Consider the following 12,513-nt stretch of genomic DNA (forward strand, 5'->3'; position numbering starts at 1 on the left):
TTTTTCTTGGGGCATAAAAAAGGGTGAGAAAATTTTTCTTATAAAAATTGTATTTATTCAAGAACTTTTCCACATGTCCTCTCAGCTGGACAGCATATGTTTTACAAATGAAATACTGCATGTTATAATGTGAACTTCTTTGTTGAAATCAGGTCTCTCTTGTAAATGAGTCCTCGAGGATCAATGGGATTTACCTGTCTAAATAAAGGGTGAATGAATGAACATATGAAATATTTTGACACTGCTCAACATGCACAAAAACCCATACATATGCAAGAATATGACTGTCCACTGCAGTCACTGCTATGCATGAAAGTGTTTTAAATGAAAACACATTTTTTATTCTTATTATTTGCAAGCATCATGGTTGTGAGTCCTTGCTTCATGTGAGCTGTTCATATTCGCAGTGACAGATGGAAAACTTCTTCCTTTTCCTGTGCGCGTGTACAGAGGAAGTCTTGAGTGATGGATGATGACAGGATCCAGCATCTCATCAGCTGATCTCCTCCCTCCCATCCTCCCGGAGGTGTGCGCTCGGTGTGCGTCATGACGTTGGAAACGCGTGCGTCTGGCAGAGCAGCCGGTTATGTAAGGCACGAGCTGCTGCTGCTGCACGGATCAAAGCAGGAGGAGGACAAATGACGGCTCCTGTGGTAAATAACGGTGTGGGTGGCAGCTGGTGGGGGTTAAAGGCACATTTTTAATCTTTGCGCGTCCCGGCTGCAGCGGCTCGAGGGGTGCACACGCCCCGAGCGTTTTTTCTTCTGTTTCTGCGGCCGAGCAGAGGCGCATCCCTGTTTGGATCGGCTGCTCACATCAGTGGACAGAAACCAATGCGGGTTGGTCTCAGACAGGACACGGAATCAGATCTTTCCTTCAGCTGTTCGATCCGGCAGCGCGAGCGCTCCGGTCGGAGTGATGGCGGGGCCCGGACAGTGCCAGCAGCAGCAGCAGCAGCAGGTGGAGGAGAAGGCAGAGCCTTTAGATGATGCTGAGATGGCTCTGCAGGGCATCAACATGCTTCTCAACAACGGCTTCAAGGAGAGCGACGAGCTGTTCAAGAGATACAGGTGATGCAGGGCCTTCATCTCCAAAACATCTCCAGGAGGCTGAAGCGAGAACAGCATGTCCTGAGTCATTATGGCTGCCTCAGACTCAGAGCAGCTGAAATCACTGGTTTGTTGAAAGTGTCCCTCAGAGCCTGTGGAGCAGTGTAGACAGGGTGTGTGGCCCCCAGCTGTTGCTGACCCACACCTACAGTCTGAGGCTGAAGTTACATTTGACACTGAATAACAAAAATAAAAATCAAGCCATGGAGAAACTGAAAATGCAGCTTGAATACAGATTTATTACATCTCAAAGAAACAGAACACTTTTTATAGATAAGTGTTAGCTTCAAGCAGAACTTTATCTAAAAGTGCATCAAAATGCAAGCTTAAAGCCAAACTTATTAAAAGATCTGTGAAAAACTAAAGGTAGCAACATGGTAACTAAAAATTCCAAGTAGCAAAAGGCTAGCTAAAAGCTAAAAGTAGCAAAATGATAGCATAGAGGACAACATCTATGTATGTACTGCGTTTTGGCACTTTCTGTAATTTTACATCATTCCACCTGTTTTTAAGTTATGCCATGAACCTGCTTTGTGTTTTCTTAAATAGATTTGTTTGTTTGTTTTGTTGTTGTGGATTTAGTTTGCTTTGTCATATTTTTCTGCTTCCTTATTTAAATATTGACTTTCCTTTTGTTTAGTTTTTCAGTGTATTCTTGTGTCAGCAGCCATTTCCCTCTCTGTCATTGTCTCTGTTGTGCACCACACCTGCTTCCTGTACTCATTCAGCTCAGCTGTCACCACTTACCTCATCACTGGTCAACTCCTGGTCCTCACTCCTGTCTGAGCCCCACAGTCTCACTGCCCTGTCACTGTTTTTATATTTATTATGCTTGTTTTGTTTTTTTCTGCCATGTCAGCCTTTTGAAATATTAAACATCTCCTTTCTTTTAGCTCATATGTGACTCTGCATCCATGGGTCCTCTTTTGCCACAAAATCCTGACAAGCTGTATTAACATTTATGTAAATCTATTGCTCTCTCAGCTGCTAGTTGTTTTTTAAAAAAAAATATATTACCAAATAAATGTTTATTTTTAGCCAACAGTGATAGTTTCCGCAGGAAAAAAATGGTTTGAAATAACTTTTTTAGTTTAATTTTACATATTACTTTAACACTGACAAATAAATCCAGCATTACTAACATTTAAAATATAGTGTGTGTTTAGGAGTCCACAATTAATTTTGTACATAAATGTTCAAACTGATAATAAAATGTGAAAACCTGCAACCAACTTTTTTCATGTTGTCACAAATATGAAAGGAAAACAATAGAGGTCATGAATAGACCTGTTGCGATAAACAATAAATCAATTAATCGCATGATAAATGAAAAGTATCAACCTCGTTTTCATTTATCAGCGTTTCTTTGTGTCTTTCTCGTTCTACTGAAGACACTGGATGACAAAAGGTTCAACTCTGATGATCTTCACTGACCCCTCCTTTTCTCTTTAAAGTCTGTTTTAACGATCCAAAATCGTGTTTTTGGATCGTTAAAAGCTGCTAAGCTGAGAATTTAAGCTACGAGCTAAGCTAACAGGCCGACCTCGGGACCGACCTCTGTCTTGTCGAAGATCCAAAATTCACAGTTGAAACCCGTGCCTTTTGTGTAAAAAGTTGTTTTTCTCTGCAAAAGGAAGCTGAGAACTTGTTTACTAATTTTTTTTTATTAAAAGCTTTGTGTGGAAAATGCTATGCTAAAGAGCTCAAATCACACTGAGTGTCCGCCATTTTGAGAACGGAAAAACAGGCGTGAGACAGCCCATGTCACGTCAAGGGGCTTCCCTCCCATTTTTCATGAAGAGACACGCTGCTTGCTCCCTCACTATCCATCCTTTGGTTCAAACAGTCTTATACTGCCATCCGGTGGTCAAAAATGGTACTATATGCAAAACAAATCAACATTTCTTCTTAAGTTTGACAATAACTACTAATTATTGTCAAATTTCAAACAATATTATTGTTTATCGCAATAATTTCTGAGACGATTAATCGCCCAGCAAGATTTGTTATCGTGACAGGCCTAGTCATGAAACGAATACCAAAAGGTGGGTTTTTATAAGAGTTTTGAGCTTCATGGCTTCCCAAGAGCAGTTTAGAAAATTATTTTATGTCCACATGCATTTTTTAAAATAAAAAAGACTAACACGATGTGTGTATAAAACATGTTTTCCTCTTACTGCACAGTCCTTTAAAAAACAAACACCTAGTTTTTGTTCATATTTCTGTTCTTTCTGTAGGACGCAGAGCCCGTTGATGAGCTTTGGGGCAAGCTTCGTCAGTTTTTTGGTGAGTCGCCGACAGGACTCAGAATCTGTGTTAGATGATGCGACCTGAGGTGATGTAATGTGTCAGACAAGCTGCATCATTGTCACCATGTGCTGACGAGCTCTCCTTTGTGTTGCTTTTGCACCCATTAACATAATGGATGCAGTTACCTCTCAGGAACAGCATTAGTCAAACAGAAACACTGAAAGGCTGTGGCTGTAGGGAGGCAGATGATTCATGACGTGATGGTTTCACACACACCGTGTCATGTTGACCCTCACACATCATGACATCATCCTGGCCCTCAACACTAAATGCACCTGATGGTGGTTACATTAAATCATTTATCTCAGAGCAGCATGTATTTCACACATCCAGACACAAGACAGATTTTATACATTTGAAGACTTCTGCATGACTTGATGTGATGTTTCTGCTGGATCTGAGCATCAGCGCTGCAAAGATTTTCTGCTTCTGTCTGCAGGGAGTATTTTGCACACTGTCCACACATCACTGTTTCTCCATTCATGTCTTTGTGGGTTTTTTTTAGGGCTGTCAGCTAATTGTGAGGTTGATGCTTCAGACCGAAGTGTCACAAACCAATCGATGTGCCTCTAACAACAACCAAGACTATTTTTTCTGTATTTCTCTGCAGAACGCCATGATGACGTTTGAGGAGGAGAAGATGCAGATGGCCTGTGATGACCTGAGGACCACTGAGAAACTGTGTGAGAGTGACAGTGCTGGAGTGCTAGAGACGATCCGGAACAAGATTAAGAAGAGTGTAAGTGCAGATCACAAGAAATAAAAACTGTTCTGTGGCGTGGAGAAGAGGTTCTGATCAATCCCAGAAACGTAGCTGAAGCCAGTTTTCACAGCTTGTTGGATTCCAGTGTGTGTGTTTTTAAACCTCTCAGCCAGAACAGGCTCCAGGTTAGATAATCATATTAAGATGCTCACCACTGGGTGTAACGATGCAGTGAGATCATGCCAAACCACCACACAGATTCAATTAGATCCTCCCTCAAATTCAATCAACAAACTAGATGTAGTCTTGGAGCTGCCTGCAGCTTTAAATGCTTCAGAAGACTCTTTAATGTTCTACCTCTCACCCACTGGGGACTGGAGCTTCAACATCCAACTGAACGCTGTTGACGGATGCTCTGGGTGTGTGTGTGTGTGTTACAGATGGACTCCCAAAGGTCCGGCGTGGTGGTGGTGGACCGCCTGCAGAGGCAGATCATTGTTGCTGACTGTCAGGTGTATCTCGCTGTTCTGTCGTTCGTCAAACAGGAAATCTCAGGTAAACGATCCTGACGCTGATCACATGATCCAACAGAGCAGACCAGGAGTTTATCTCTCTAATTAAAGGTTGTTCTAATGTTTATTGAGACGTGTGCGTTGGGCTGTGGTGCAGTGAAACAAGAAATCTCAGATCTTTTTCTTCTCTGAATGTTTAGGAAGCATTCACTCTGTTTTCATCCATTTTTCTTCTGTACGGTTTTTCAGCATCTTTCTCGTCCCGCAGTTTTCAGCTATTTCAACAAATCATAAATCAAAACGTTCAGCTCCTTCAGGACAATCCTGCTATGACTTTTGGTATTGGAGCAGATTTAGCTTTTTGAAATATTTAGCCTTTTTTGCCACGTTTTTCCTCAGAAAATGAATTGAGCTCATTTTACATCCTTCAAATCTTTAGATATGTTTACAACCTTTTACTGCGCCTTTCACATTTTGTTCTGCTTCATCTTCTTTCAGCTTTTCTGTGCAAACTGAAACTTTTTTCAGTTTTTTTAGCTAATTTCAGCTGTTTTCTCCAGCTGTTTTGCATTCCTTTCTGATTCTTTCTGCTAACTACCATACAACATTTTTGTGCTTCTTCTAACTTCTTTGTACTAATTTCAGCTTGTTATGCTCCTTTCAGCTTATTTCTGCAAGTTTCAGCTATTTCAGCTACTATTTAGCAGCTTTATGCTAATTTTAGCTTTTTCAGCTGATTCTGCATTTTTTACAATCATTTCAACTTTTTGCAACATCATTCAGCAAAAATGTGTTCTCTCCACTTCCTTCTGGTAATTTAAGCTTCCTTCTGCTTTGATAGCTACTTTTCAGCTGTTTTTTTGCTAAGTTCAGATTTTTTTCAGATAATTTCCACTTTGTGCTCATTTCTGCTTTTCTCATCAAATGTGTTCTTTCTGCTTTCTTCTGCTAATAAAAGCTTGTTCTACCCTTTCAGCTACCTTTGTTAGCATTTTTTAGCTAATTTCAGCTGTTTTCATATAAATTCAAGTTTTTCGTGGTAGTTTCTGCTACTTTCAGCCTAATTAACTACTTACTGCTAATTTCAGCTTGTTATGCTCTTTTCAGCTTCTTTCTGCTAGTTTCAGCTTTTTTAATTTCAGCTACTATTTAGTTGTTTTATGCAAATTTTAGCCTTTATAGCTAATTTCACACTTCTTGAGCTCATTTCAACATTCCATTTCCCTCTGGTAGTTTAGCTTCTGTCTGCCTTTTCAGCTACTTTTCAGCTATTTTTTTCTAAATTCAACTTTTTTTTTAGCTAATTTCCTTATTTTTATACTAATTTCTGCTAATTTATACGTAATTCAGCAAAAAAAAAGTGTTCTTTCTGCTTTCTTCTGCTAATTAAGGCTTGTTTTCCCATTTCAGCTACATTTCAGCATGATTTTTTTTAGCTAATTTCAGCTGTTTTTCAGCAAGTTCTCCACACTCATTTTTGTAATGCCATTTCTCTAGTTATTATTTGCAGCTGAAAGCAGAAGGGCGATGATGTTTTTGCCCGTGTGTGCGTGTTGGTTTGTCTCTCATGCACAACTGTTTTAATGAAACTATCAGAATATGCAGCTACCCCATTCAAAATGGCTGTCACAGTAAACTGCCCTTTGCCAACACAAAAAGACTGTGATTTGGTCAAATTTACAGAAACTGACCTAAAATTTGGTGTGGTTGTAGCTGAGAGTTGTTCCTAACTCATACTCCAGCCAGGAACATATAACCTACTGCCATTGTCTCTGCTTAGCATGAGATGATCTTAGTCTGGCATGAAAGGAACTGGGTGATCTACTGTATTCCTTCCTTCAGCCATCCATGGCTGCAGCCATCCAAACTGAACAACAAGTATGTTACACCTTCACAGGTTATTGGCGCAGCACATGGATAATGTATAGAAACACAAAGATAAACATTTCCTTCTTTGCTAAGAGGGAAACATCTACTTCAAAACATTTCTGTGACAAAAACCAACAAAATGTTCTTTATTTTTCTACGACAGCATATATCAAAGGAGGCTGGATTCTCCGTAAGGCGTGGAAGATGTATAATAAATGTCACAGTGACATCAGTCAGCTGCAGGAGACCTGTCAGAGGAGGTCCTCTGGCAGCCAGGAGCTCGTCTCAACCGACAACGCCAACCACAACGCTCCGGTGGAGAATGGCGTAACGGCCGAGGCCCTGGACAGGCTTAAGGGCTCCGTCAGCTTCGGCTATGGCCTCTTCCACCTGTGCATCTCTATGGTTCCTCCACACCTGCTCAAGATTATCAACCTGCTGGGTTTCCCTGGAGACCGACTCCAGGGTCTGTCCTCTCTCATGTACGCGAGTGAGAGCAAGGACATGAAGGCACCACTAGCTACGTGAGTAGGCTCAGATTTATTTGTGACAGGGACAGATGCATATGACACACAAAGTTAATTAATGTAAAACTACTGACTTTTTAATTTAATTAATTATACTAGCAGTCTTTAAACTGCTCTGAACAGTATTGGTATATTAGCAGTAGACTATACGAATTACAAAAGTCTGACATTTGAACAAGAACTTTACAGTGGAGCAGTGGGTTAGCACTGTTGCCTCACAAGAAGAAGGTTACAGGTTTGACTGCTGGCTGTGGTCTTCCTTTGTGGAATTTGCATATTGTCCTTGAGCATGCATGAGTGTTTTCTCTATATTTTGTCCTTAAAGAACCTGAATGGATGGATGGATATGTGCTGACAAAATACTGCACCACCTAGTGGCAGGGATGTCCAAATTCACAACATGAAGATTTTAGCTTAGCTAAATATCTTCCCCAAATTTACTGTTTTTATTCCATGTAAGTTTTCCTCTCAGATTACAGGTGCTGGTCATAAAACTAGAATATCATGAAAAAGTTGATTTATTTCAGTAATTCCATTCAAAAAATGAAACTTGTATATTATATTCATTCATTACACACAGACTGATATATTTCAAAAGTTTATTTCTTTTAATGTTGATGAGTATAACTGACAACTAATGAAAACCCAAAATTCAGTATCTCAGAAAATTAGAATATTGTGAAAAGGTTCAATATTGAAGACACCTGGTGCCACACTCTAATCAGCTAATTAACTCAAAACACCTGCAAAGGCCTTTAAATGGTCTCTCAGTCTAGTTCTAAAGGCTACACAATCATGGAGAAGACTGCTGATTGACAGTTGTCCAAAAGACAACTGTCAATCAGTTGTCTTTTGGACAACTGGGGAGTGATGGCACAGAGATTAGAGAAGGTGGGCCTGTGATTGGAAAGTCGCAGGTTCAACTCCCGGTACCGTCAACATCAAAATGTGGGTGGAAAAGGTGAAACTCACACACCTGCCTCCACTCTCATATGCCCCACTCTGGGCCCCTGAGCAAGGCCCTTAACCCCCACCTCCACCCCCACCACCATTTGCTCCCCAAAACAGGTCTCTCTTGAAAAGGAGTTCTTGTGACTCAATGAGACTACTTGTATACATAAAGGGTAAATGAAAAAAAAAAGAAGACAATTGACACCTTGCACAAGGAGGGCAAGACACAAAAGGTCATTTCTAAAGAGGCTGGCTGTTCACAGAGCTCTGTGTCCAAGCACATTAATAGAGAGGTGAAGGGAAGGAAAAGATGTGGTAGAAAAAAATGTGTAAGAAATAGGGATAATTGCACCCTGGAGAGGATGGTGAAACAAAACCCATTCCAAAATGTGGGGGGATTCACAGAGTGAACTGCAGCTGGAGTCAGTGCTTCAAGAACCACCACGCTCGGATGTATGCAAGACATGGATTTCTGCCGTCACATTCTTTGTGTCAAGCCACTCTTGAACAAGAGACAGCGTCAGAAGCGTCTCGCCTGGGACTGCTGCTGAGTGGTCCAAAGTTATGTTCTCTGCTGAAAGTAAATTTGCATTTCCTTTAAAATCAAAGTCCCAGAGTCTGGAGGAAGAGAGGAGAGGCACAGAATCCACGTTGCTTGAGGTCCGGTGTCAAGTTTCCACAGTTGGTGATGTTTTGGGTTGCCATGTCATCGGCTGGTGTTGGTCCACTGTGTTTTCTGAGGTCCAAGGTCAACACAGCATCTACCAGGAAGTTATAGAGCACTTCATGCTTCCTGCTGCTGACCAACTTTATGGAGATGTAGATTTAATTTTCCAACAGGACTTGGCACCTGCACACAGTGCCAAAGCTACCAGTACCTGGTTTAAGGACCATGATATCCCAGTTGTTAATTGGACAGCAAACTCGCCTGACCTTAACCCCATAGAAAATCTATGATGTATTGTGAAGATGAAGATGTGATACACCAGACCCAACAATTCAGAAGAGCTGAATGTCACTATCAGAGCAAACTGGGCTCTCATAACACCTGAGCAGTGACACAGACTGATCAACTCCATGCCACGCCACATTCTTGCGGTAATCCAGGCACTCTGGGCCCATGAGCAGGGCCTTTAACCACCATCTGCTCCCTAAAACAGGTCTCTCTTGAAAATGAGTTATCATGGCTCAGTGAGACTACCTGGATAAATAAAGGCTAAATGAAAAAAAAAAAAAAAATGAAAAAGGAGCAATAACTTAGTATTGATGCTGTACATGCTCATACTTTTCATGTTCATACTTTTCATGTTCATACTTTTCATGTTCATACTTTTCATGTTCATACTTTTCATGTTCATACTTTTCAGTTGGCCAACATTTCTAAAAGTCCTTTTTTTATTGGTCTTAAGTAATATTCTAATTTTCTGAGATACTGAATTTGGGGTTTTCATTAGATGTCAGTTATAATCATCAACATTAAAATAAATAAACATTTGAAATAGATCAGTCTGTATGTAATAAATGAATATATTATACAAGTTTCACTTTTTGAATGGAATTACTGAAATAAATCAACTTTTTCATGATATTCTAATTTTATGACCAGCACCTGTATACCAGTACATGTTTTGATGCAGAATCAAAGTGTACTGGTGACAGGATTAAGATAAAGTCAGATAAATGCAGCAAAAATAATCAAAAATGGCTCCATTGTTGTTGTTTGGGCTGTAAGGTCACAAAGTGTTAGTGTTTTTCAAAGCTCTTCATCTTGAGTCCTCACAAAAAAAAACAAAACCATGTTTTTTTATCTCCACTTGTAAATGTTTTTTTTTTACTTAAGGTTTTTGAGGAAGTTTTCACCCAAAATTTGTATACGAATGAGAAACAAACACTAGAATTTTTCATGTTTAATGTCGTGGACAGAAGCCAAACGTACATCACTAACACTCTCTCTGGTTTGAACAGCTGAAATACTTCAAATAAACCAAATCATCATCTCAAAACTGGTGTTTCAAAGCAACACTGCAGTTTATTTTATTTTAACCTTAAGTCTAAAATACATTTTTAATAAAGGTTAAGTGAAACCATTCAGAGATTGAATCTGTGGACTGATCTGGCTGAACGTCTCGTTTCGTTGCTCAGGCTGGCCCTCTTGTGGTACCACACCGTCGTGCTGCCTTTCTTTGCTCTGGACGGCTCCGACACAACCGCAGGCCTGCTGGAAGCCAAGGCTATTCTGCAGAGAAAGTCAGTCGTTTACCCCAACTCCTCGCTCTTCATGTTCTTCAACGGACGAGTTCAAAGGCTGGAGGTGTGTGCAGCAGCAGGCTCGATGGCTGTTTGTCACTAAACTGACCACATTTGAACAAGATGATGTGAAACTCCTCCGTATGAGACATTTACTCACCTACATCAGCCACATATTGATCTGACTCCGTCCTACATTCAGTCTGTGTCTGACACGATCACTGTTACCTGTTGATGCTTTCTCCTCTGTCCCCAGTGCCACATCAACAGTGCTTTGGCCTGCTTCCACGATGCGTTAGAGCTTGCGTCAGACCAAAGAGAGCTCCAGCATGTGTGTCTTTATGAGATTGGTATGTGTGTCCTCGTCAGGTCAGTTCAGACACGGTGACTGTCAGCTCACAGAAATCACCTTGCCCTCTCTCTGCCTGTTTTTGGGTCAGGTTGGTGCAGCATGATAGAGCTGAATTTTGAAGATGGCTTCCGAGCGTTTGAGCGACTGAAGAACGAGTCACGCTGGTCACAGTGCTACTACGCCTATTTGACTGGAGGTAGGTCTGGAAGAAACAAGCACAAGTTGTTACAAACAGGGTGATGCTCATTTGGAGAAAGAACCATTTCAGGTGTCTCTCAGCTCACTGCCCCATTTGCACTGCTCCTAATCAGCCCAGACTCTGCTCAGACCTGCTCAGTCTGGCTCAGCTCAGCCTGGATTTGCACCTGCACTTTAGGACCGATTCTGGAGGCGTGTCCAGAATCCAAAAGTCCTGCTAATGAGAGTTCTGCAATGAGTTAAACTCAAAGCAGTCTGCTCCTCCGATCAATAATATTAAATTATTATTTTTAAATATGAATGTTTCTGCTAACTTATTTTATATATTCACCACTTTCTCTTGATGAGATCGGATGCTTCTCTCCTTCCCTCCCTCTCTTCTTTGCTTTGCTGCTCTGTCTGTCTGTGAAATTGCTGTGAGACTCTCTTGCATTTCTTCTGAACCATAATTATGGACTTGTTTTGACCAGTTGGTCCCTCAACTCAATTTACAACATTTCTTCAAAGAGAAGACAGGCTTTGGGCGAACCGATTTACCCTGTTGGCACACACACAGCTGGATATCTCATCGACTGGAAAACTTGATGATGTGTCTATCTCTGCTGCCATCTGTGGATTTTAAGGACACATATTTAATTGGATTCACAATAACTGGTTCCTGCTTTTTGGATTCAGCTGGTGCTGGTTTTATCTACAATCAAGGAAGTCGTCAGCAGCAAATTTGGACCCGATCCCGCTGTTTGCCTTTATGACGGCTTGGTTCATGTCTGGAGTACCTGGACTCAAATGCTTTGGGCTGAATGGATCAGATCTTGGGGATTTTTACTCAGTCACGTTCCATCGGTGTGGCCATGTTAATTTGGACATTTCAGAACCGAGTGGACCAACACAGACTCAAGGTTGATGTTAAGTTCTTCCTGTCCCGAAAACAACTGTGTGTTTATCTAAATTTTGGTTGCCTTGGCTGTCCTTGAAGGCCATCTTATCTAAAGTCGCCTGGAGAAAATGTGATCTGACGCTCACCACCCCCTCCCTGAGGAATTTCCAACTTGATAACCAGATGAGCCTGCTGAATAAACTTTGTGTCATCATTTCAGGACTCTGGATTCTCATAGAGGTTATGCTTGGCCATTTCTCGACATACCTCGAGAATGTTTATGGATCTCACCGGAGGACATTGACTGATTATTCCATTCTTATCAGAACTCTTACAGTGTCCTCAAGAGCATCTATGATCATGCTCACCGCTCTCGGCTCCCCCCTCTGCAGAATGTCTACGTCACTATGTGCTTGTTTGTGCGAGGTGTTTATTAACATCAGAGTATTTTTTCTTCTCAGGCAGGAAAAAAAAAAGTCTGACATGATTTTTTTCACCTCCAATTCCTACATGTGTCCAGTTTCATTACTTTTTGTCTGTCTAAACAGGTCTCACTTGTAAATGAGTTTTCTAGGCTCAATGTGATTTATCTGTCTAAATAAAGGTTGAATGAAAATATATGAATGTTTCTGTTCAGTGCACTGAGACGACTTCTGTTGTGACCTGGTGCTATATAAATAAACTGAACTGAATTAAATCTGATGAACCAGATCCTACAAAAACATCTATATTTAAATCTAAAAAAGTTAAGTCTGGTCCTCTGGACATTCAAAAAAACCCAAAACAAAACAAAATAATGTAGAAACGTTTCTTCTTTCATCCGAAAGACTTCTTCAGTCTGAGGAGCTGTATTCAGCT

At 40.9% G+C, this 12,513-nt stretch overlaps 1 protein-coding gene across 1 annotated transcript in view; it reads left to right on the forward strand.

Annotated features, from left to right (window-relative positions):
* Nucleotides 1–755: 755 nt before the first annotated feature.
* The window catches only part of LOC119408171 (tetratricopeptide repeat protein 39C), a 16,585-nt gene continuing 4,827 nt past the window's right edge, over nt 756–12,513 (forward strand). Inside the window, exons 1-8 of the mRNA XM_037675008.1 lie at nt 756–1,070; nt 3,347–3,395; nt 4,030–4,158; nt 4,563–4,677; nt 6,667–7,027; nt 10,124–10,292; nt 10,485–10,578; nt 10,669–10,776. Coding sequence (XP_037530936.1) covers nt 919–1,070; nt 3,347–3,395; nt 4,030–4,158; nt 4,563–4,677; nt 6,667–7,027; nt 10,124–10,292; nt 10,485–10,578; nt 10,669–10,776 — 1,177 coding nt within the window. The 5' untranslated portion in view covers nt 756–918. The remainder of the gene's footprint in view (nt 1,071–3,346; nt 3,396–4,029; nt 4,159–4,562; nt 4,678–6,666; nt 7,028–10,123; nt 10,293–10,484; nt 10,579–10,668; nt 10,777–12,513) is intronic.

This window comes from Nematolebias whitei, chromosome 3, assembly GCF_014905685.2.
Source record: "Nematolebias whitei isolate Nwh7 chromosome 3, NemWhi1, whole genome shotgun sequence".
Taxonomy (NCBI): domain Eukaryota; kingdom Metazoa; phylum Chordata; class Actinopteri; order Cyprinodontiformes; family Rivulidae; genus Nematolebias; species Nematolebias whitei.